Source organism: Brassica rapa, chromosome A06, assembly GCF_000309985.2.
Source record: "Brassica rapa cultivar Chiifu-401-42 chromosome A06, CAAS_Brap_v3.01, whole genome shotgun sequence".
NCBI lineage: Eukaryota > Viridiplantae > Streptophyta > Magnoliopsida > Brassicales > Brassicaceae > Brassica > Brassica rapa.
Window position 1 is genome coordinate 12,568,298 of NC_024800.2, and position 24,873 is coordinate 12,593,170.

General features: G+C 31.2%; 2 protein-coding genes, 2 long non-coding RNA genes and 1 other non-coding gene across 9 annotated transcripts; 2 read left to right on the plus strand and 3 right to left on the minus strand.

The window, feature by feature from the left end:
• Positions 1-69: 69 nt before the first annotated feature.
• LOC103873663 lies at positions 70-5,189 on the minus strand. The gene is made up of 2 exons (XR_004448348.1): positions 4,376-5,189; positions 70-390 (listed from the first exon to the last, which is right to left on the minus strand). It is a non-coding gene; the product is annotated as an uncharacterized LOC103873663 (long non-coding RNA).
• On the plus strand, positions 387-3,060 carry LOC103873662. 4 transcript variants are annotated; one of them, XR_004448347.1, is made up of 4 exons: positions 387-806; positions 1,020-1,228; positions 1,324-1,367; positions 1,452-3,060. It is a non-coding gene; the product is annotated as an uncharacterized LOC103873662 (long non-coding RNA). The 4 variants fall into 4 exon arrangements; XR_004448346.1 differs by having other exon boundaries at positions 1,020-1,645; positions 1,727-3,060; XR_004448345.1 differs by having other exon boundaries at positions 1,324-3,060.
• Positions 5,190-14,675: 9,486 nt separating the features above from the next.
• LOC103873661 (histone deacetylase 9) lies at positions 14,676-17,766 on the plus strand. The gene is made up of 15 exons (XM_018659439.2): positions 14,676-14,877; positions 14,911-14,949; positions 15,309-15,421; positions 15,491-15,608; positions 15,681-15,755; positions 15,821-16,040; positions 16,121-16,184; positions 16,252-16,344; positions 16,430-16,538; positions 16,646-16,695; positions 16,781-16,871; positions 16,972-17,042; positions 17,154-17,252; positions 17,344-17,410; positions 17,515-17,766. The coding sequence occupies exons 2-15, from the start codon at positions 14,913-14,915 to the stop codon at positions 17,586-17,588; spliced, it is 1,281 nt and encodes a 426-aa protein (XP_018514955.1). The 5' UTR covers positions 14,676-14,877; positions 14,911-14,912; the 3' UTR covers positions 17,589-17,766.
• Positions 17,767-18,620: 854 nt separating this feature from the next.
• Positions 18,621-18,712, minus strand: LOC117126322. The gene has a single exon (XR_004448897.1). It is a non-coding gene; the product is annotated as a small nucleolar RNA R72 (small nucleolar RNA).
• Positions 18,713-23,504: 4,792 nt separating this feature from the next.
• LOC103873660 (putative low molecular weight protein-tyrosine-phosphatase slr0328) lies at positions 23,505-24,873 on the minus strand. Of its 2 annotated transcripts, XM_009152064.3 has the most exons (5): positions 24,445-24,870; positions 24,230-24,365; positions 24,095-24,165; positions 23,944-24,030; positions 23,505-23,758 (listed from the first exon to the last, which is right to left on the minus strand). In XM_009152064.3, exons 1-5 carry the CDS (start codon positions 24,784-24,786, stop codon positions 23,696-23,698), a joined length of 699 nt encoding a protein of 232 aa, XP_009150312.1. In that variant the 5' UTR covers positions 24,787-24,870; the 3' UTR covers positions 23,505-23,695. The 2 variants fall into 2 exon arrangements, with proteins under 2 accessions (XP_009150312.1, XP_033128584.1); XM_033272693.1 differs by lacking the exon at positions 23,505-23,758 and having other exon boundaries at positions 23,944-24,055; positions 24,445-24,873.

Genomic DNA, 24,873 nt, shown 5'->3' on the forward strand with positions numbered 1-24,873 from the left:
ATAATTATTTTTAGTTTATCCAATTCATATACATATTTAATTCTAAAACTAAAAATAATAGTATATATGTTTAAATAATTTCCTATTATATTTTTGAATACACTTTTATCATTTCACTTATAATTTTTTTTTTTAAACTCCTTTAATTTATAACAATATATAGTATTAAAATTTTATATTAATTAATTTAAATTTGTACAGTAATTTGGACCAGTTTTTATCAACTTTCACCATTCAAACATATGTTTTGAACCGCTAGATCCGCTAGATCCACACTTGTACCGCTCGATCCGCTTGATCCACTTTTGTTCCGCTCAATCTGCTTGATCCGCTAGATCCGCAACGCTTGATCCGCTTTTTCCATTCGGAGCCTAAGCACTAGAAACACACCTGAAATTCCATATAACAATTTATATGTATAAAATGTGTCCGATCAGCATATCTTTATATATAAAAGAAGCATTGTATCCCTCCTGAGGCTGCCAGCTCGGATGCCACGTCGGAAATAGAAGCTCCCTCGCGCTGCCATGTCGGATCCGCACCGTTTCACTAAAGTTTCTGTCTGAACGGGCTTCACGCGCTAACCAGAGGATTCTTCTTCACGAGGCCCATCTGCACAGATCTTCTACGGAAAACCCTAATCAGGTGCTCCCTTCCTGATCTTCGTTCGTCTTCTATCGGCGCAGCGATCGTCCAGAATCTGTAACGGTTATGCTTTTAATCGTCTTTAATCGTCTTTAATTCCTACCCCACTCAAATCAACCTCTTGAGCCGTTCATCGGCTATATTAATCGTCTTTAATCCTGGTGAGCTTTTTGTGTTTTGTTACATTTGATTTTTTTTTATTAGAGAGAACCTCTTTTTGATCAGAACCTCTTACTGGTTGTGGAATTTGCGAGATTCCTGCGAAGTTCTACATGTTTGTTCGTGTTTAATTTTATTTTCTCCAGAAGTTTAAAGTTCTTTGTTTATACAAGAATCTGGCTAACTTCTTTATGTTTTGTTATATTTTTGATTAGGTTTATATATTAGAAGCGAGTTTCACTGTCGGGAAGCGAGGTTCTCAGAGAGATTCAGGCATCATCTTCCACCTAGATGAAAAGAAACTTCTATTTCATTTGGGATCATGGATTTTGGTGGACTTCCAAATATTATCTGGAAGAGTTTCTGTAAATTCTTTGGTCCACTTCAAGTTCCTGAGAACACCAATGATCCTGATGATGGATAGGTATGGCCATCCCCAATAGAAAACTTGATACTTAATTTAGTACTTCAGAATCAGAATGCGTTAAGTGTTAACTTAATAATTTTTTTATTGCACAGGCTGAAGAACTCCAAGCCCAAATGGAGCACGACTATGACAACAGGTCTGACTTCTGATCTCATATTCAGTTCTCTTTGCTTTTTAGCTCAATTCTAGGATCTAAACATGTCAGCTGTTTAATCTGTAGATCAAACCATTAAAGAGAAAATCATCTTGCGTGTTGTGTCAAAGTTTACTGGCGAAGTTCTTGCATGCTGTGTCAAGGTTTACGATGATTATGAGATTACTGAAGATGATGATGAGGATGTGAAGGGAGGAAGATAAGTAGGAGGATGAGGACGACAATGAAGAGGATGAGCAGGGAAAGAAGAGCATAAAAAGGTACTAAGTGGTTAAAATGGTTTTACATATAACTCAAACCTTGGAAACTGATATTGGTGGCTTCTCTTTGTTTTGTTGCAGTCATCAGCTGGACGGAAGGTTTTAACAATTACTCAATATCGACCTTTGGTTCTATTTCTTATAATTATTTAAGGGCTGATATAACCTGAGGCTCTTTTCTTTGTGAACAAAGGTCTGGAAGCATACAACTTGCGGAAGGTCAACAAGGTGAGAGGCCATTGGAGAGTAAGCAACAGTGAGTAAAATTCTTCTGCAGTATAGAAAGTGGCTTATTTGTGAAGAGTTGGGTCTTTCTATTTCTGAAGTTGTAGAATCGTTGTCCGTTTGATACGAAATATCAAGTTTTGTCGAGTGGTTTGCTAAAAAAATTTGGTTATTTGGTTTGGTCTGGTTTGCGTCTGATTTTTCATTTGTAACGTGTGTCTAATCATGAACTGGTTTGAACCCTTTCTAATAGTATTTGTGGTTTTGTTAACAATTCATATTGCCAATTTCTACTCTTTTTGGCCTCTGTCTGCGTAAGGTTAATACATTATTAAGAGTTCTTTCGGTTCGTAAAGAGAAAAAAATGTGTACGTCTGTATCCATCTAACAATTCAGGATCCAAAACAAGTAACATTACCTAAAACTTTTTAAAATTCTTTATACTTAGGATAAATTACACAATTTCTCTAATTTCAGCTTTCTATTTTATATAATGGGGTGATGTATATTTTTGCATTGTTGTATTTCGTCACAAACTAATGAATTTGAGAATTTTGGAAAGAGCATCGCAATGATGTAAAAGGGTGTTTGAATGAAAGAGAACATAAAAACGGTGTATTCACTTATTTAGTTTTCTTTGCTTTTTTTTCAAAAATTAATTTTTAGAATAAAAATCAACTCTTTGAAAAAGACAAATAAATAATAAAAAAACATCTCAAAACACTTAAAGTTATAAAATATGTAAAAGACAGTAACAAAAAAATAATCTCTAACATATAAAAAGATTCATTAGAATGTTTCCTAAGCTATAATAATAAAAGATTTGCCACCACCAATAGAATATGTTAAACAAATATCACAACTTTTGTACTAATAAGTTATTAAATTTTATAAAAATTAGAAGTACGAAATTCTCAACCTTTGTAAATCTCAAACAACTATCGTCATCTTAAAAAACAACACAATACGTCTAAAAAATCACAAAATCTCAAACTATCGTCATCTATATAACTCCGGTTAGACATATATGTTATTTATTTTTTTAAAATATCATCTTACAACTTTATTCGGTATTCAAGTTCAATCAAAATTCAATCGAAAAGACTAATCGATACATCAAAAACGAGTATATGAAATTCAAAGAAACAAAAAAACAAAACGCACAGGAGAGTCAACAATTTAAGACATCACACAAACCACACCACAATTTCTCAATCAAAACAAGTCGAAATATTTTCATTTACTTTCAAGGAACTGAGGAAGCAAGATCAAATTTAGTTCTGGTGTTCCTCGCATTGTTCTTTCATGGTAACGTCAATTTCTCATTCTTTGCACTTTTGTGCTTTATATAAAGAAATGAAGAAGTGTTTTAGCAAAAAAAGAACAAAAATGAAGAAGTGTCACAACCTCACACTCTGTCCCTTTGTTCTTTTTATAATATTTTGAATTGTGATTGCTAGGGCATCTATTATATTAGTTTTTCTTGCTTTTAAGTTTTCATACCATAATATATTATTAATGCAATAATTTCGTCTCTTATTTTTATATTTAAGATATAAATTATATTTAGTAATAGAAAACTCTCTCTAGCGAACTATTTCCGTCCAGGAATCAAATAGGTCATATCATTCACTAATCCATTTTTGCATGCTTGATTTTTGGTGTTGGTTATATATAAAAACGAATATAAAAAAATAACTTGACAACATTTTTATTGGGTTAGATTTAAGAGGCTACCATTTAACATAAAATATATAAGAATATAAAAACTACGATTACATGTTACCGCAACAATATCGAAAATCAACGTCAAATGTATTTACAACAAACAAACTAAAAATTTGTGTTCATACTTTAAGCAAGAGAATTCGAGTTTTACTTTAAGAAATAGATAGAACTTTTTTAAATTATAACCAATCGTGAAACAATAATAATATACATAAATTTAGTCTCCAGGTGAAACTTAAAGTCAACAATCGTGAATTTTAAAAGTTTCTTCTTTTCGAAAACCGAACAATGATAAAACTTAATACACACAACTGACACAATATTTCAAAAATCAACATAATTCTAATGATTACCCAGAATAAAAAAAAAATGGGAATGTACAATTGTAAAACACAGTTTAGTCACACTCAAGTACCATAATATCTTAGCCACCATAATATCTCATCCCCGACAATCATATATGATAAAATATTTTTCAACATATTATTTTGTACTTATAAATTAACCAAATCTTTAAACCCACAAAACAACTATTTTGTATCATTTATTAATAAGTATCTCAAATTGATTTGTTTTTCTGATGCTATTTACGTAATATAATATGATCTTTTTTTTCGTAGTACATCATATACGTCTCTTGCAAATTCAAACCTAAAACACAAACCACAAAACTATACAAAAAATAATAACTTAGATGATAAGTAAATTATATCCCGCCCGTAGGGCGGGCCGGCTCTAGTATAACATATACATATCATTAAAATTCATATATAGTACCTGTGTGCTTTTGTATGACATGTCACTTTCATCAATCACTATGTAAGAGAAAAACACCTGAAACAAATGTTATATCTCAATTTTTTTTTATAATATTGTTTTTTCAAATGATTGGAACTACGCTAGACGGTAGTCGGATAGCAATTCCGGGCCTAGCGAGTTACCGAAAAATCAAGAATTACTCGAAAATTATGCAGGATCTAGTTTTAAAAATATTTTACATAGAGCATTTCTAATCTCACTCCATATTTTACTCCAAAATGAAAAAAAATAGAGTGGAAAATAAAGTGATGAACAAAAAATAAAAGCATTAAGTAATCTTTTTATTTTTTTTGTTCATTACTCTATTGCTCACTCTATTTTTTTCTCAATTTTGAAGTAAAATATGAACTGAGGTTGAAAATACCTTTAGAAGCAAGTTGGGTCCAAAATTGTGCTTTTTCTTTTAATAGTATTGATTCACCTTTACTTATAAAGTCAGATCCTGCCAAAATTTTAAATATGTAAGCCCTATATTCACTCCAAATTTAACTAAACATCTAAATACAATGAAATATTATATATTTCCTTCCCAAACACAAAATCAAGCTTGCGATTCATGGGCATATATAGCAAACAAATATATTAGGGGTGGGCATTTTACCCGAAATCCGAAGTGGCACCCGAACCCGATCCGAAAAACCCGAACCGAAATCCGAACCGAAGTAGCAAAATATCCGAACGGGTATTGAATTAAGAGAGATTGGATATCCGAACCCGAACGGGTAATATCCGAACCCGAATGGATATCCAAAAATAACCGAACATATGATAATTAACCTTATATTTATAGTTTACATCTTTCATTTTATATAAAATATTTATATTGATACTACACATACTTTAAATTCATATGATATACATACAATTACATAGAAGATGATTTGTTATTCGCTTAAAATGCATGTCAAACTTTTTATTTCAGCAATTAACAAAAAGTTACATCCAAAATTTAAAAACAATAACCAAATTAATGTTTTTTTAGTTTGAAAATGTTATGTCCAAATCTATTAACCATGCAATCTATTAAAAATAAAAAATAGTTATGTGAAAAGTTATATATTTAAATACAAGAAATTTGAGAAATGAAAATTTTCATTTTTTTTTCTTCAAAATCTAAATATCCGAACCCGATCCAAAATAACCGAAACCGAACTTAAAATATCCGAACCCGACCCGAAGTACAGAAATACCCGAACGGGTTCTACACCTCTATACCGAAATACTCGAAAATCCGAAATACCCGATCCGAACCCGAACGGGTACCCGAACGCCCACCCCTAAAATATATAGTTATCTTTTATAGTTTAACCGAACTTTGGTATCCCTATATTGACTCCAAGCTTAAACCAAGTTTATAACAACTATAAACAATAAGATAAAAAGTATCGGTATATTCTCATATTTACTAAACTCAAATACAAAGAAAAAACAGTAAAACCTCTATAAGTTAATAATGTTGAGAATACACCAAAACTGTAATTTTTTATTAATTTATCGATATACTAATTGAACAAAAAAACTCAATTTGAGACTATAAAATTATATTATTTTATAGAAATTTTTAGTATATATTAATTTATAGAGTATTAATTTAAATAGGTTATACTGTTTACTATAGTTCATTTTCAAATCACCGCTGTAAGCGAATAGAGTGCTTTGAAATCATGTATAGTGAAGATATCCCTTTTATTATTTGGGTATCACTCTTCTTAATAAGAACTAGGACAAAACTTGTGTCTTGCGAAGAGTTGATTTATATAAAAATTATTAAAAAAATATTGTATGAAAAATAAAATTTATATTCTTGATCAAATTAATATTTTTGCCCATTAAACAATTATTTAAATTTTTTTTGTTAACTTAAATAATTTGTAACAAGATGAGCTGATCTCATTTTTAAAAATATTTTAGGTCAAAAAGTCACTTATCGCATAAGAACCTAACATTTAGGCCAAAGAATCTCAGTCCTACTATTTGGTTACAACGAAACCATGTGAGCTCGGTTTTATATCATGATTTAGCAATTTAAAAGTTAATTATGGTTATGAGAAGTTTACGTTCACGTGTCAATCCTATCTATCTTCAATATTTTTCTCGTTTTTGTGTCGTTTTTTTCATTTTAGTTATTGCTCGATATAAATATAATTTTTTGAGTTTATTCTCATTTTGTTATTTTCTTTTGGCCTTAGATTTAGAAGGTGTTTAAGATTTAAAATTATTAAAGAGATACATACTTAGGTTAAGATCTGCGCCTTGTGCAAAATAAATATTTTATATTTATTACTTATTTTATGTTTTTACATATTATGAAATAATAAAATAATTATTATATATTAAATAACTAATAAATCAGTTACTATTATGTAATAAATTGGCATGCGCATATAAATCAAACGATATCTCTTGTTTATTCGTAATCATTTTAGGGTAAATAAATCAAAACAATCAATCTTATCTATCGTATATGATATATAATTAAATTTAAATGACAGTAACATATATATATATATATATAATATACTCTTAATATGGATATTTATTAAATGAAGTTTCTATTCATATAATTTTATGATTATTTGCATATTTGTGTAACAAAATTTTATACCAACGATTTTATTTTAATGTGGAATGTTTAGTGGTAATTTTTCAATATATGTTCAATGCAAATATCAAAAATATAAGTATGCATTTTCATATGATGCATAGTTTAATTTAAACGATATGACATATCTATCTATATATATTAACATAAACACCTATTAAAAACATTATTTATTCATATGATTTTATAATCATTGTATCTTATCACAAAAGTTTATGTGAGACTTTTAACAATTTTAGTAATTTATATTCGTTTTAAAAAATTCAAAATACAACATATACAAATAAAAATCTAAAATTTTATTATATAATTAATGTAATTGTTTAATTTATTTTAATAATAAATAATTAAATAAAATGATAGAAAGTATACAGATTATTAGCAAATCTTTCTTACTTAAAATCATTAATTATCATATATATCTTAATCACACTAAGTAATTTCGTAGGTTTTATTTAAGGAAAGAATTTATAATAATTTTATAAATGAATGGTCCATATGGACATACTATATAATATAACATTCTCTAGCAATTTAATTTTAGAGTAACAAAATTCTCAATTGATTCTTAAGCCGCCACGTAAGAAAAATTAGCATTTCAGTTACGTGACAACTCAGCAAGACACTTTTTAATTAGTATAAAATATATGTTTTAACTTTTAAAATGTTTCACTATTAATATATAGGGGATTACCTTCACTAGTAGTAACTCGATTTTACCTATTAATATTCATATTCAGATATTTACAAATTTTAGTTTGAATTTTGTTCGAATCATTGCGGGTTCGATTCGGATTCGAGTTTAGGTACCCATTTTAACTATGTATTTTTTTTAAAAAAAATATACAAAAATCCTCAAAATCCAAAAATAAAATAATATATAAATAAAAATTTGAATAATGTTAGACTAAATATTTAAATTTACATAATAATTATTTCAATTTAAATATTTGGATGGAGAATAAATAAATATTTTCAGTATTTTGACTATTTTCTGTTACTTTTGATATTTACTTGTGACTATGTTGATAACTTTTAGATAGTTTCGTATTTTTGAATATCTAATAGATTACAATTTAATATAATTAACATATTTAAGTATATAATTGTCATTTAGATATTTTTGGTATCCAAAATATTTTAGTCTGGATCAGATTCGGGTATGGTTATCTGGATATTAAACTTTTAGATCTATTTGAGTAATTAATTAGTTTTATTTTGTGTTTAGTATTACTTTCAAATCTAGTCTAGTTCGGTTCTTCGGATCCATATATTTTACCCAAACTTACTTTCTTCTACTAATATTAAGCAAAATACAATAAATGTAAAACAAATATTCTAGGCTTATTTAACATACATAATTATTGAACATACTTTAAGAAAACCCATAAAAATGGATGGGTGTCGTGTCAATATTGTTGGGAATGTTGCAAAATTGACGTAGTCTATAACCAATAATGTGTATTTTCTTATAAAAGATTATTGGTACATATAATAAAAACACGATAGTGATAAGTGTTAGAGTTGCGTGGAAAATAATTTGATCCCTTCACTCGGCAGCTTAATTCTATTTTCAATCAATTCATGAAATTTCTTTTTTAAAAGCTTTTCTGATTTCTGATATTTTTAACAATCTGATTATGTTTCTAACTTTTTGTCTGATATGAAAAATCTGCAAAGAAAAGTAATATTTGGCTAAACTAAATATGCAACTTTGTGTGTGGTTTTTTTTACCTTATTTTACTTAATTCATAACCAATCACAAGTATTTATTGCATTCGTTTGCATAAGCGTCAATCATGGCTAAGTTCGGCAAGATACAAAACTTTCAATTTCTAAAACATTTTCGTTCGAGCATTTTAGTTGATGCAAATCTTAATGATTTTGTAATTTTTTTCTTTCAAAATTATATTATTCAATAGTTGTACGAAGAGAATTTCAATTCACCAATACAAAGGTTAAAAATGCAGGAGCTGAAAATGACATGATTAAAAAAAAAATTTACTGTGAACACATTAAATTATCTGCGGCAGATTTAAAAGAATTAGTATGTGAACGCATTAATCTTTAGTTTACTGTGAAGCCAACCTGTAAACATACTCAAATTGAAATCGATGTGAGACTGCCACATGGTGAATATAGTGTGAATGCATTAATGATAAATCTTTCTCTTGTAATATATAGGGGATGTGTGATTAACACAATTGTTATTTCTTAGGTGTCATCATGAGAGTCTTTCTCACACTTCGTTTTTAAAAAGACATCCATTGCCTAGATAAATTACATGTAATGTCATTACACATTAAAACTAGATAGTGATTATACTATATGTTTTTTTTCTTATATGCGTTCGCAGTTTTTTTTTCCTTTGTATGCATATTCATATAAGAATAGCATTATAACATTTTTTTAATATCCTAGACGTAGCTACATTTCTCAGATGTACACGAAGATAATGTTATCAAAGCCTCGACTTATTCTCATTTTCTCAATATGTGTATCCGCAAACATAAATCGGTTTTTTTTTCTTTGTATGCATATTCATATAGGAAAAGCATTATAACATTTTTTAATATCCTAGACGTAGCTACCTTTAATATCCTAGACATAACACACACACACACATATATATATATATATATAATAAACATATATATATATATAATCTTATTAACTATGACAAAACTTATATGATGCAAGTAAATAAATGGGGAATCAACCCTAGAATCTAAATAAATGGGGGATATTATGTCGTCTTTGAAATTGAATATCGTCAGCCAATAATATTGGTTTCCTATATTTACTTGATTTCTTTTGCTAAGTTTACATTTGACCGTAATTTATGCAATAGAGAAAATATAGGAAACTAAGATACGCGCATCGACATAACGCAATCCGGTTAATATATGAAAGTTACTACTAATTTATACAAAATTTTGATGACCAATTAAAAGTTATACACAAAATTTAGTGATTTTCTTTTGCCATGAATCTCACGATGAAATATATTTGATTGACTCAATTCTTGTGGCCTAAACCCATCAGTTATGACTATATATATCATACTACACTTTAATCTACGGTTGCACAACCTACAGGTTTCAACACTAGCAAAGAAAATGAGTGCCATGAATTTCATTTCTGACTTGAAACCAGAGAAGTTAATGTAGAAAATTAAGATGAAAGTCGTAAGACTTTGGAAGCAGTACTAGGATGCTGGCGGAGAGACCATTGAAATGGTTTTGGTAGATGCAAAAGTAAGTTGTTGATAGTTTATATATTGTTTAAAGCTTAGACATATTATGTTTTTCAGCTGATGCTTTCGTTTGTTTTCTTTTCTAAGGGAGATAAAATCTATGCATCGATTAAAAATGATTTGATTTCAGAGTTTGATACTTTACTGAGACAAGGAACTTCTATGCTTATGTTTAACTTTTCCTTGACACCCTCTTGTGGTTCAACCGGGGAACCAACCATCCTTATAAGATTGGATTTCTTCCTACCACCCGTGTTCGAATATGTGAAGATCTCTCGGATCATCTCTGGGTTCCAGCGAAGAGTTCTGAAGACACTAATTGGTGAAGTTGTGGTTTTCCGGGTTTTTGTTTTTTGAATTGTTTCCTTCGAATTTGTTCCTTTCATATTTTATTATTCCATTGCTTATGTTCAGTTTTATCTTATATTCAGAATTTATATTATGAAAGCAATAATTGTATTGCCTATGTTTCGTTTTATCATAAATTCATAACTAATTTTATAAGTTTTTGCTTACGTTTATAGATTTGTTTACACAAACTATACTTCAATTACACCTAACCAATAACACAAGTTAAAAAAAAAATTTGAAGCGTACCATATATAAACATGCATAATTTCGTGACATCTTTCATTATATAACATGTATTATTTGTGACTATGACTTTTACTTTTTTAATATCTATAAATTAAAAGTTATAATCTCTTTTAGTCTATTCACTCTGCGCAGGACACGAGTTCCACCTAGTATTCTTTTATTTTTAGTGTAAACAATTTAAAAAGTTTCTTAATCCAGTTGTTTACAAAATCGTGAAATCATCTAGGTTACGATTATACCTTTGACAAAATATTATCTTTTCAGTCTTTTTTGAAACATATCCACTTAGTACACCTGATTATTCTTCCATATATATATATATATACTACTGTAGTCTAACGACACAAACTGCACCACATTTGACAACTTTCTCAGCAAAAATGAAAGCAACAAAAAAACTTTCATACCTTTTAGAAATCAAACCTTACAGAACCAACAGGTACATTCAAGTGAAAAAGATCCACACCTGGAAGTAATTCAACGCAAACTTTGGTGAAAATCTCGAAATATATTTTGCTGCCAAAAAGGTAAACATGTCAAAATATCGTCAATGATACCATTTTCTTTAATCCTGTAAATTTCAATCTCATAAAATATATTATCTAAAAATAATTATATACAAAATATAAATTATATAACTAACTTTAATTCATGTATTATTTACAAAATATTCTATTAGAAAACTTCGAAATTTTAAAATTCACCAAAAATATTAGTTTTTTTGTCATAAATTTATACAGACTCATACTGAATATGTGAACCAAACCGTGAGATCTTGATCCATGTGAACGACGAAAGACGGTTTCTTATGTGAACGACAAAAGACGGTTTCTTCCTGACACTACGTGCTAGGCTATCAGCCTTTGTATTTTGCGTCCTTAGTACATAGATAATCTCTGATTGGAGAAAAATTTATTTCCGGACCTTAATATCTTCCAAATAATTTGCAAAAGCTGGCCATTCTTCTGGTTTCGAAACCATCTTCACCAATTGAAAACAATCTGTTGCATACGTAAACTTGAAATTGACGTAAATTTCTCATGCATTCAATTGCCTAGAATAGTGCTTCCATCTCTGCATGAAGAAGAGAGAGACTAGCCTAAACATTCATTGCTCCCATCAGCCCATCAAATTCTTCTAAAGTACTGAGACAACTCTGTCTGAAGAAAATATCGTTCTATTTCCAAAAACCATCTGTGAAACACTTTTCCTGGAATTGACAGTGGAGTCGTAACCTCTATGTGTGGTATGTATCTTTGTTGTTCAATATATGTGCCTCAGCCCAAAGTGTTGATTTTGTTTCTGCCAAATTAAGTGTGTCTCTAGGATCAATGTCTACATTATTAAAAACTTTATTATTCATTCCTTTCCAAATATACCATAGTATCCATGCAAACTGATGATCATCCATCTACGGAAAACTCTCCAGAAGAGATGATCCAAGTTTGTGAAGAGAGAGCTTGTTGGGAAAATAGTTGGATTTGATGGTATCTTTGAGAGAGCCCAAACCTGAAGTGCTGGAGGACATTAAAAAAACATGGTTTATTGATTCCTCACCGGCTCCGCATCTTGCACAACATATATCCCCCGCGCTTGCAGATTCGTCTTGGCTACTATACACCCCGTCACCAATTGCCATAGAAAATGTTTTATCTTTGGTGGGCACCGTATTTTTCAACAAAACGCCTTTAATACATCAATTGTGGGTCCAAACATTAATGGTGGTTTTTTCCTGTCTGGGTAAACCCGTTCTACCTGATATCCTGATTTAACCGTTTATTTTCCATTGTTTGTGAAATGCCATCCATCCTTATCTACCATCTGAGTTCTGCTCAGTGGTATGCTTTCTATAATTTTCACATCATGTGGGTCCACCAAAGCCCGGAGTACCTGCGAATTCCAAGTTCGCGAAGTAGAATCAATGAGAGAATCCACTGTAAGGTCTGGGTAATAATTGTGTTGGTTTTTATTAGCTGGTCTCGGGGGAGTGGTTGGAAGCCATGGATCGTTCCATACATATAGATGATCCTGATTCCACCCTTTTGATTAGTCCTTTGCTTACCAGAGATCTAGCAAATATGATACTCTGCAAGCTATATGACGGAGAATACGAACGAATCGGTTCCAGGGGTGAGGTGTTCCTGTAATACCGACCTTTGAAAACTCGAGAAAATAAAGTGTTTGGCTTCTCTATTAGACGCCATAACTGTTTACCCAGCATCGTTGTATTGAAATCAGTGATGTCTTTGAAATCCAACTCTCCTTCATTCTTATTTACACATATTTTGTCCTATGATTTCCAGTGCATGCGTCATGTGCTTCCCCCTGGACTCCACCAGAATTGTGCTACTGCGGTCGTCATTTTTTTTTGCGGTAGCCTTAGGTAAACGATAGCAAAACATCACATGATTTGGTAATGTCGTAACCACTAATTTAGTGATCACTTTCTTTCCTCCTTTTGTGAAAAACTTAAAAGTCCAACCGTTGACCCTATTATTTAGCCGATCCTGCACAAAGCTAAAAACTTGTATTTTAGAGTCCACAAGATTCTCTAGTAAACCTAGGTAAGATCTCATTCCTCCAAAATTCGGGATGTCCAAAATATCTCGCAACTTCTGTCTCGCAGATTCCTCAATCTTGTGTCCAAATTGAATCGAAAACTTATCAAAATTTATGAGTTGACATGTTACTACCTCTTATTCTTTTAAAATTCTCAGAATGGTTTGATACTCTTTTTTTTAAGCTTTACAAAAGAAGAGACTATCGTCTGCAAAAAGCAAATAAGATATCGATGCATATTAAAATATTAGTAAAAATTAATTTTAATAAAAAAAATATTGTTTATTTACAGTTATAACAAATTTTTTTTTTGAAATGTATAAAGCAATTTACCAAAAAAATTCAAATATTCTTTATCAAATAATGCATTAATTTAGTAACAAAAAGATTCAAAAGTCTTATAATCTTTCAAACTCAAAAATAGCTGTATAAATTTCCAAACTTTTCTTGACTAGTATAAAATTTTGAAAAATATTCCAAACTCATAATGATAATATTACAAATTTTACAAAAACATAATATAATATATGCTAAAGTATAATTTTTGAAATGCAACACGAAAAACAAACTATATTGTAAAAATTACAATAGTATAATATTTTGAATCTTGATTTAATAACAAAAATCAGAAAACTTAATACTATAACATCAAAAAGCATCATATATCTATAAAAGTTACTAAAATAGTTTATAGATGCTACTAATACTATGCATAAAATTTAATATAATAGAGCTGAACAACTTAAACAGAATAATGTATTTACTTATAAAATTAGATGCTAAGGTATATATATTTTATACAATATGAGAACATAAATTATCCTAAACAAATATCATTTCTATAGTATAACTAAAAAAATTATTAAAATGTATTGTATGCAAATTGTAGAAAATAAAAAAAAACAGATTTTATACGTAATTCTCTATTTGATTATTTCATATTATGAATTTATTGTACCAAACTCAAAAACATATTGGTATATAATAATTATTAATAAAAAATTAATATATACAACAAATCATTATATAAATGTCGAATAAAAAACTTAAAATATAGTTATACAATATATAACACTAAAATGTAAATCATATATTTAAAATATTTACGATAGTATCAAAATTATAAATTTATAAAATAAGAAAATAGCTGCACAAACTTGCGGGGCAACTCTAGTTTTTAGATTAATTGTGATATTGATTTTTTTTTATACAACAATTTTGATATTGATAAGGTTTTGATTTGGATTCAACCGATGAAACGGTACTGACCTTGGTTTAAAAACAGAAGAGTCATCCGGTTAATCATATATACATATAAATGACGTCATGAGCCATGTCATTACAACCCTTAAGCGCTGCCGTTTAATATTGGACCCTCCTCCCTAGCTGCGCTTCGATTCACCCGTCTCCTCTCACATCTGTTGAAGCCATAATTGTTGTTAACAGATCGATCTCGGTTGTAGTTTTTCTTCTTAGAAGAGATGCGGTCCAAGGACAAAATCTCCTACTTTTACGATGGTTCGTTTTCTCTCTCCCTCTCCCTCCCTTTTAGTTCATCAACAGTATCACCACACATTCGAAAGGTTGAATTTCTACAATTAGGTCGAAAATTCTCGGACTGGTTTAGTTTTCTTGTAATTATTATTATTATTTTGATGTAAAGAAGAAGGGTGTTATGTGGATTTTCTGATTTTTGATTTCTTGGTTCTTGATTGACTCTAGTACCTGTGAACTTGTCTTCTTTTAAGTGTATATTATATATATTTAGCTCAAATATGGAACACTGTAACTTTCTATGAGCTGTAGCTATGTTCCATGTGCATATGAATATGTTTTAAAGATTTGTGATTTGTTTTTTTTTTTTTTCTGAGTTGCAGGAGATGTAGGGAGCGTCTATTTTGGTCCGAATCACCCAATGAAACCTCACAGGCTTTGTATGACCCATCATCTTATCCTTGCCTATGGCCTCCATAGCAAGATGGAAGTTTATGTTAGTCTCTCTCATCTTTCTTGTTTCTTCATCCTTTTGGTTTAGAGTCTCACTGTTTATATGACTCAGCGTCCACACAAGGCGTACCCTATCGAGATGGCCCAGTTCCATTCTCCAGACTATGTTGAGTTCCTGCAACGAATCAACCCAGAAAATAAGGATTTGTTTCCCAACGAAATGGCTAGATGTAAGTTTTGCGTCTCCTATTGCAGATTCATTCATATGTTTAGCTGAAATTGGAGTCTCACTTTTGTTGCAGATAATTTAGGAGAGGATTGTCCTGTCTTTGAGGATATGTTTGAGTTTTGTCAAATTTATGCGGGTGCCACCATAGGTAAAAGTGTTATTGCTTGTCACTTGAGAGATTTAGAGTTACTGACAACTACTTTTGTGCTACAGATGCTGCACGCAGATTAAACAACAAACTCTGTGACATTGCGATCAACTGGGCGGGCGGGTTGCACCATGCTAAAAAATGCGATGCATCTGGTTTTTGTTACATCAACGATCTCGTGCTAGGAATCCTCGAGCTGTTGAAACACCATCCTCGAGTGCTCTACATTGATATAGATGTTCATCACGGTGATGGAGTTGAAGAGGCTTTTTACTTTACTGACAGGTACGCTCGCTCATAACCACAACTTTTTTTTGAAATTTTGTTTTATCATTTACACTGATATCGAGATTTTGTTACGGCAGAGTGATGACTGTTAGCTTTCACAAGTTTGGGGATAAGTTTTTTCCAGGGACCGGCGATGTTAAGGTAATTTTTGAATTTTTTGAGGAATGTTTTGATGAATTGTCATTTGTGTATCTTTCTTTTAATAAAGGAAATAGGAGAAAGGGAAGGGAAGTTTTACGCCATAAATGTTCCGCTCAGGGATGGTATTGATGACAGCAGTTTCAACCGTCTGTTCAGGGCTGTAAGTTCTTTAAGCCGGAAACAATCGAAGTTCTCGAATGCTTCTTATGTTTTTGTGTGTTTTGATCTTTTTCTTTTTTTTTAAGATAATTTCGAAGGTGGTTGAGATATATCAGCCAGGTGCAATAGTACTTCAGTGTGGAGCAGATTCACTAGCAAGGGATCGACTAGGATGCTTTAATCTTTCTATTGATGGTGCTCTTTCTTCTTGTAATCAAAAACCTCTCTTTTGTTTTTTCTATCTCATTGACTCTTTCACTTGGTTCTAAACGACTAGGGTTTGGGTTTCTATATATATGCAGGACATGCTGAGTGTGTTAAATTCGTCAAGAAATTCAATATTCCTTTGCTGGTATTTACCTTTCTTGGCTTGGCTTATATATAGAGAGAGAATCTTAAGTTCCTTTATGATGAAGCTAGAGTTTTCGTTCATTTAGGTGACTGGAGGTGGAGGGTACACAAAGGAGAACGTAGCTCGGTGTTGGACCGTTGAGACTGGCATTCTTTTGGACACAGAACTTCCTAATGGTTAGTGAAGTTCTTTCATTCTTCTTTTTTTTTTTAATCTGGAGAAATGTTAGTAATCTTTTTGGCTGAGGGTTTAGTTTTTTTGTTTTTTTTATTACAGAGATTCCTGATAATGATTATATAAAGTATTTTGGGCCGGATTACTCATTGAAGATTCCTGGTGGTCACATTGTAAGTGTCTCTCTTATAGTATGCTTTATTTTAGTTATATACAAAATCTATTGAGAATGGTTTGTGTGTGTTGCTTACAAAATAAATATATATTTTTTTTTATAAAAATAGGAGAATCTAAATACGAAATCGTATATCAGTACGATAAAAGCACAGATTTTGGATAATTTGAGATACATCCAGCACGCTCCAAGCGTGCAGATGCAGGAGGTAAACTCGGATCATCATTAGCAAAAAAGAATACCTGGCAGGTTCAAAAACTGAACTGATTCACTGTCTTTTTAAAAATGAAACCTGGCAGGTTCCACCGGATTTCTACATACCGGATTTTGATGAAGACGAACGAAATCCAGATGTGCGTGTGGACCGTAAGTATCATCAAACAAACTATTAAATCAAATCTCCACATATGTTTCATCATTTTAGTTAGCAATTGATGTGAATATTGGAAACGTAATGTGATCTGTTTCAGAGCGTTCGCGGGATAAGCAGATTCAGAGGGACGATGAATATTTCGATGGTGACAAGGATAACGATGCGTCGTAGCCTAAGATTATTATTAGCGCAGAAGACTAGACAAAACCAAAGTTGTGTTTGGGAGATTTGTTATAAACTTATAATGATAACATTTTAACGGCTTGTAGAAAATTCTATTTGAAAATTCTATTTGTCTGGGCACCAAAACCCACTCATGATTCTTAAATCATTCGTCTTTTCTTTAAGAGTCCTTTCCTTTCTTAGAGCACCCGCATTGGGAATCTTTAAGGGGGAGTCCTTAGAGAAAAAATAATTAAATAATTGGTAGACTCTACCAAAAGCTAAGGATTCAATCCTTAAAATTCTTAAATAAAAACTCTTTTTTAGTGAATTCTTGCACTATTTGCGGGTCCCGACGATATGTGGTGACCCGCGATTGGTTGATATTTATTTTTTAATCTCAAAAATAAAAAATAAATAATAATACTTAAAAAATCAAAATACATTTTTTCTAAGGACTCCCCTTAAAATAATACCATTGCGGGTGCTCTTATGCCTCGTACTATTTCGTCTCGATAACTGTGTGATTAACTTCTAAATGGTTTTTTAAAACATTAACGTCATATTCTCTAAAAATATGTGTTTATTTATTTCTAAATTAAGATTTAATCAAAGACAGCATATGTAACAGTTTTAGTTTGAGGGAATTGTGATGATTATTCGTCCAGCTTCTTCATCTATGGTCTTTTTGTTTATGAAGGGAGTATATTTAATTTGATCAGTGTGTACACTAACTCCTGTAATAATTTCTATAACTAAAATTTTAGGCGTGAAAGCGCATAAATCTGCAGAAAATAAACTTTTTCAAGTATAAATCTACTTTTTACATGTTTGATAAGGAACAAATTCGCCTATAGATGCTAGGGTTAACCAAAAAGATTGATCTGAAACGCATCCGACTTGTAAGGAACACTGTGCCTAACAATGAAACTTTTAGATTTAAGAACAGGAATCGCTTAAATTAGCTCATCTGTTCATCTGTTGAATTCATATAAGAAAAATAAAATAGAAATAGAAAGATGGCAACGGAATCTAATCAATATGCATCAGAGTCATGGAAGTTTATGATTTCCAACACCGCTCAAGGATTTTGAGCTTCTTTTTATCAAATGGGATTAACTCATCATTTGCAGCAAAAGTAGTCCTAGATATAATACGAAATCAGTTAAATCCATCAACGCCAAAATCAGTGCTGCCGATTAGAGAAAAAAAAAAGAATTAAAAACTGAAAAACATGCTGTATAAATAAACAAATAAAACAGACAACGAGATAAAGAAATGGTTTCCTGGTGCGAGGGTGAATTATCGGGGTCTGCCAAGTAGGGCTCATATATTTATATTATACACGGAAGGTGGTGCTAAAACCTAGGTTTTAAACTAATCACGGTTAAGACAGTGCTAACTATGGTTAAGTTGGCGATATCATTCTCTTCATTTTCATACCAACGTGGACCAATAACAAGACAATAGCACAATCCTAACGGAGAGATTGAACTAAACAGAAATAGTCAAAACGAAAAGGAATATTTGCGGCATTTTTATTTTTAAATCATAAGAACCAAATCAAAACTGGTTTTTCTGTAACCGAACCTTATCTAATTGAACAAATCGAAATTGTAATATCTTTATTATCAACACTATTAATTGAGGAACTCTTTTATAAAATTACCCCTACTCTTCCTTTGGCATATTACTTTTTGTGCCATCAGATTAGCTTTAAAAAAGGGATTGAATGGTGACCAAGAAACGACGAGGAACAAATGCATTCCCTAACATTCCTTAAAAAAATCATCATTCATAAGAAATAATTTTTCCTTATCATTCCCTACCATTCCTTTTTTGTAGAGAAACAAAGAACAAATTAATTCCTTGTCAAATATGAGATAGAACAACCATTCCCTTTCGTTCCTGCAATTCTATTCCTCTACATTCATTTCCTATTCGTTCCTCTTGTTTTCAGAATGGTCACCAGTCGGACCATAAATCTCATTAATGGTAGTTTAGGAAAACAAAAAAAACGACGACCTACTCTTAGGCATGGGATTTTTATCCGAGATCCGGATTTGATCCGAGATTCGATCCGGATCCAATCCAAAAATTTGGATATCCGGAGGGACCGAATCCGGATCCGGATAGTAAAATATTGGATCCGTCAAAGTCGGATCCGGATATCTTGATTTTTTAATCGGAATATCCGGATCTGTAAGTTTTATTAATAATTATTTCAGAAATAGTAATATCTATATATAAAAACTAACTTTATTTAATATATTTTTATTTTTATAATAGTATATATAAATTTTAAGTAATTTTGTAATATTATACATAGAAATAATTAAAAAAATTATATATTTTTTTATTTTTAAATTATGTTTAATATTTTATATATATTAATATTATTATTTTTATTTATTTTAAGGATCCAAATCCGGATCTGGATATCCGCGGATATTATAATTTTTAGAAGGATATCCGACACCCGGATATCCGAGAACCCCAGATCCGGATAAGGATAGTAAAATTATGGATCCGCCGGATAAGGATCTGGATCCGGTTACCTTAAAATTGCCCGGATACCCGATCCGTCCCAGGCTTGGCTACTATACCACAAATCTCGTCATTTAATTATATTTGTATCGATAACTAAGTTAAAGCCAATTAGATCTTTACTATTTATTTAAGACTAGGGGCATTGCATCCGCGCAAGCGCGGAGTTGTGGACAGAGTTCTTGTTTCATCTCAATATTTGCTAGAGTTATTGTAGTTGTGAATTTTGCGTTGTTTTGAGTTGTTTTTCAAGTTTTTTTATTGTTATATAGTTAGAGTTGTGATGATAAATTGTGTATGCATTGTTCTCCATTTATGAAAGACTAAACTGTGTTAGTAATGTGATTGGTATAGTTCGTGTTGTTGTTTGTTGTGTCACTGAGACTTATTATTTTTTTTTGTCTTTTTCTTGTACTGTTGAGAGTACATAAATTATATTAAAGTTGTTGAGAGTACCTTTTGTTTCTGGATATTTTTTCTCTAGTTTAGTTGTGTAAGTTGTGTGTATTAAATAATAATTTTTATTATATTTATTATGTTTGTTATATGTTTTTATTTTATTTTTAAACTTGGTGCTCTTACCAGACCTTTAAAACAAATATATGAAGACTTGTAGAAATAACTATAAAATGAGTGACAGTTCTGAGTATTTGGGCTTTAGTGAGTTTTAAACGAATTTATGTATTTCTCATAAGAAGACAATAGCATTGGCTTGTTGACATTAGGCATGTAAGCTATTTTTATAAAACAAGAAGAGTGCGCAAGTGGAGATGTTATTGCGCCTTTGTGTTTGTCGGGATTGACTTTTGTATCTCCTGTTGTGGATGTGTTTGTTTATCTTTTATTTGATGGGTAATATGTAAACTCATAAACATGATCTACAACAAATACCATATAATCTCACATGTGAAGAAGGCAAGGAAAAACAAGAGAAATAGGTGAATCTTTTTCCGGTGATGGTGAGAAGTATCGCACACCAGAAAGATAACGAAATACATAGACGGTGACAGCTCAAGATCAAAATATGGGAAGAGTGCAAAAAACATAGTTATAATTTTCAAAAAAAAATAATACAATTTCGACGCTGAAATCGTTAATCTTAGAATCAACAAATGCGTAGACGCAAAGTTATTGAAATTCAATATTCTTTTACGTTATAGGTTCACTTCACTACTAACAAGTACTATACACATCAACAAATTATTTAAAAAAACAAACGCAAAATATATTAATATATCACCTACTACTACTACATAACATACTATTTAATGCTCTTAACAAATAAAAACGACAACAAAATTACATTATCCAAAAAATCATGCTCTTAGCAATAATAAACAATATTCGCGCGGACATCAAACCAGAACTAAAACAGAAACTAAATAAATACAAATTGTAACTGATCCAAATACCAAACGTCCATATCTAAAAATATGATCGAGAACATCCATAATGATTAACAAGTTTGTCAAAAATAATATATACCCGCCCTTTGACCTATTGATATAGACGTGATCTAACTATTTTAATACAATTATTAAAACCTCTTATTAATCATTTAAAAAAAAATATTATATAAAAAAACATAAATATGATTAAAAAATAAAAAAAAAATCAAATTTAAATTTTTTAAAAAAAATTAAAACAAAAAATATACCCGCCCTTTTAAGGGCGGATCAAAATATCTTGTATATTCTATTAAAACAACAACATGACATATTGATGTAGGTGTGGTCCAACTATTTTAATAAAATTATTAAGAAAATTTATTAATCATTTAAGAGAAATTTATACAAAGAAAAATACAAATACGACTAAAAAACACAAATATGAAAATTACATTTCTAAAAAATTATAAAACAAAAAATATACACAAATTTAAAAATTAAAATTTAAAGGGGGGGGGGGGTCATAATCTAGTATGTATTAAAAATGGATTATGATCATCTTAAACTAAATCATTATATGTTTCTATTTTAAGTTATTCTTTTATTAACAAAAATAACCAAACAAAATCAAATAATAACTACATCATACCAACCTTAATCCAAATGCCAAGGTCTTTAGACACCAAGATGCTATGGTTAAACAGAAAAAAAAAAAGACACCAAGACGCTATGACATCGGCCGTTAGGTACTATGATACCGAGGTGCTATGATATCAGGCGCTATGACATTGGAAAATTTAGATAGGGCGATGTGAGCCGTCAATGTAGAACGATAGAACAATGTGGGGGAAGCTGTGGATTTGCGGTATGATTTAACAGTGCTGGAAAACCATTAAAGAGATGTCAATCCAAGTCTAACATTGAAAGTTTAGATAAATAATGTCTTATATATAATAAAAAGTTCAACTCTGATTAGTACGAAGCTTTTGGAAAGAAGCTCAAAAGTAAATTCATGTAAGACAGTTTTTTAAGTTCATAATGGATAATATCATACAAAACGAACAATAAAGAGTTGGATATGGGCTCAACAAATTTCACACAATTGATATTAGAGTGGGATGACGAAAATTTGTAAGAAGATCAAAATACCTTTCGAGTAGAAATGGAAAATACATAGCAGAAACTATTCAGAAGATTTTGGAAGTTCAGTTGTGGGAAGAGCATCCTTAAATCACCTCAAAGTAACCTTGCGACTAATGGTGTGTGGTGCGACAAGATAGGTGCCGAAATGATTTACTATAGGAATGACACAAGGTGTGTGGTCCTTGATTTGATGGGGAAAACGAGAGATGCCAATCTAAGTCTCACATCAAAAGTTTAGACAAATAATATCTAATGAATAAAACAAAGTTTAACTCTGATTAATACGTAAGTTTTTTGAGAAAAAAGCCAAAAGAATTTATGCAGTCCAACCTTTTATACCTAAAATTGAGAATATCGTACTACACCAATTATAATATATGTGATAATGACTAAGTTATTTTCGTTGTTTGCTATTAAAGTGTTATTGAATTCTTAATTGTCAGTGGCTAGTTAGTTCTCATTCTGGATTTAATAGAATAAAAGTTCATACAGAGCAACTAGTATTTTCACTGAGTGTGTTTCTTTCATTCCCTTGTATGTCTGTAAGTAGAAATATTGAATATGATGGGTTAGTGTGTTATAAAAAAATACTTGTGTAAATTTTGGGACTAGCAACAGGACAAGTTGGAATATCAGGTTGTGTAGACAGGGGTTTATTTAACTCCACTCTCGTTAATCCTTGGTCGTGAGTTGGGAGAGGCGGATGTTACAAAAAGAGTGAAAGAATTTACACAGAAGTATCATAGATTCATAAAACTATAATATTTTGTTGTTGTCAATTTCACTAGTTGCAGATAATGCCCGTTAAACATTTTGCTAATGTACAGAACTTTGCAATTCAGTCGGGTATGAGATGCTAGAAAAATGAGTGTGATTATCACCTGTAAGCTTAACAAGGTATTCTTAAAGAAAACATCAACAAGATTCGAGCTTCACACCATTTCTAATGCTGTTTGACATCACTGAAGATGTCTTATAAATGCAATAACATCAGTTTCAATCAGACACATAGAGTTTGTGTGTGGACTCATTGCAATGTCAAATTTCCGCCGTGATACTGTCCAGCAACGACTCACATGCATCTTCAAGCAAGTCCAATACCTAACATAGAAATAGGTGGAACAAAGAAAGAAGATTGAAGTTTTCTAGTTTGGGAATGTTATAAACCAATCGAACCATTTTGAAGATGATTTAGGTCTGGCACCAACAGTTAGTATTCCCAGCAATAAGAGAGCGGTAGTTTGCTAAAGGTGCAACTAGTAAGCGTACAAGTGGGTTATTGTTACCTTCTCAAAACCCTGAGCTCCACCATAATACGGGTCCGGCACTACCTTGTCATTGTGTTTCTTGCAATACGAACACATGAGCTTCACCTGCAAAATCCAAGGAAAGTGTGTCCTGAAAATGGTGAGCAAACCAACAAACAGCAAAGTTTACCTTTTTATCAGCAGCATCAGGTGGGAAATTGCCTCTGGCTTTCCACACATTGTAAGCCTTCAATATGTCCTCTGCAAACAAGCAACTTCATCAATGAAATGTCAACTAGAAAAAAAACAGCAATCATCAGTCTACCTTTGTTCTGCTCATCCATGGCGAGAATGAGATCAAACTCCTTGAAATCAGATGCCTTTATTGGTCTAGATAATGATGTTATCTCAACTCCACGCCGTTTCGCAGCACTTCTCATCCTTGGATCTGCCATATTCCCCTTCAAAAAAAGCACAATCAAAATCATGTTTGGTTCTTTTCTCTGGAAAAACAAAAGAAGAGAGAGTGATTGATCACACCTCGTGATAATCGATGGTTCCGGCGGAATCAATGATGAATTTGGAGTCGAGGCCTCTCTTTTTGACGATATCTCTGAAGACGCCTTCAGCTGCTGGGCTCCGACAAATGTTACCCAGACAGACGAAAAGGACAGAGAAAGGTTTGGTTTCGCTGCTCTGTGTCGGAGTAGCCATTGGAGAAGATGATGCAAAGCACCCGAATCTGGGTTTTTCTCGGAAACTCGAAACGAGATTCGGCTTCTTGTGGCAAGGCAGAATAAGAAATCGAGATGGGTGGCAAAATGGTAAATAGGAAGGGATTGTTGGAGAAGTTGTGAGCTTGTACTGTGACGGAGTCATCATTGCTCAAGTCTTTCTGCGTTTTCTGGATAAACTAGTTTTCTGCGTTCAAGTCTTTCTCCGTAATACCCAAAGGAATCTGGGGTCAGT

Bases quoted from the DNA above. Each gene is read 5' to 3' on its own strand.
- LOC103873661 (XM_018659439.2), top strand. From the start codon at position 14,913: ATGCGGTCCAAGGACAAAATCTCCTACTTTTACGATG. The intron at 16,041-16,120 runs GTACGCTCGCTC...TTGTTACGGCAG, and splicing joins GCTTTTTACTTTACTGACAG to AGTGATGACTGTTAGCTTTC. The intron at 16,872-16,971 runs GTTAGTGAAGTT...TTTTTATTACAG, and splicing joins GGACACAGAACTTCCTAATG to AGATTCCTGATAATGATTAT.
- LOC103873660 (XM_009152064.3), bottom strand. From the start codon at position 24,786: ATGATGACTCCGTCACAGTACAAGCTCACAACTTCTCCAACAATCCCT. The intron at 24,166-24,229 runs GTAGACTGATGA...GCTTGTTTGCAG, and splicing joins CATGGATGAGCAGAACAAAG to AGGACATATTGAAGGCTTAC. The intron at 24,031-24,094 runs GTAAACTTTGCT...TGGATTTTGCAG, and splicing joins CTGATGCTGCTGATAAAAAG to GTGAAGCTCATGTGTTCGTA.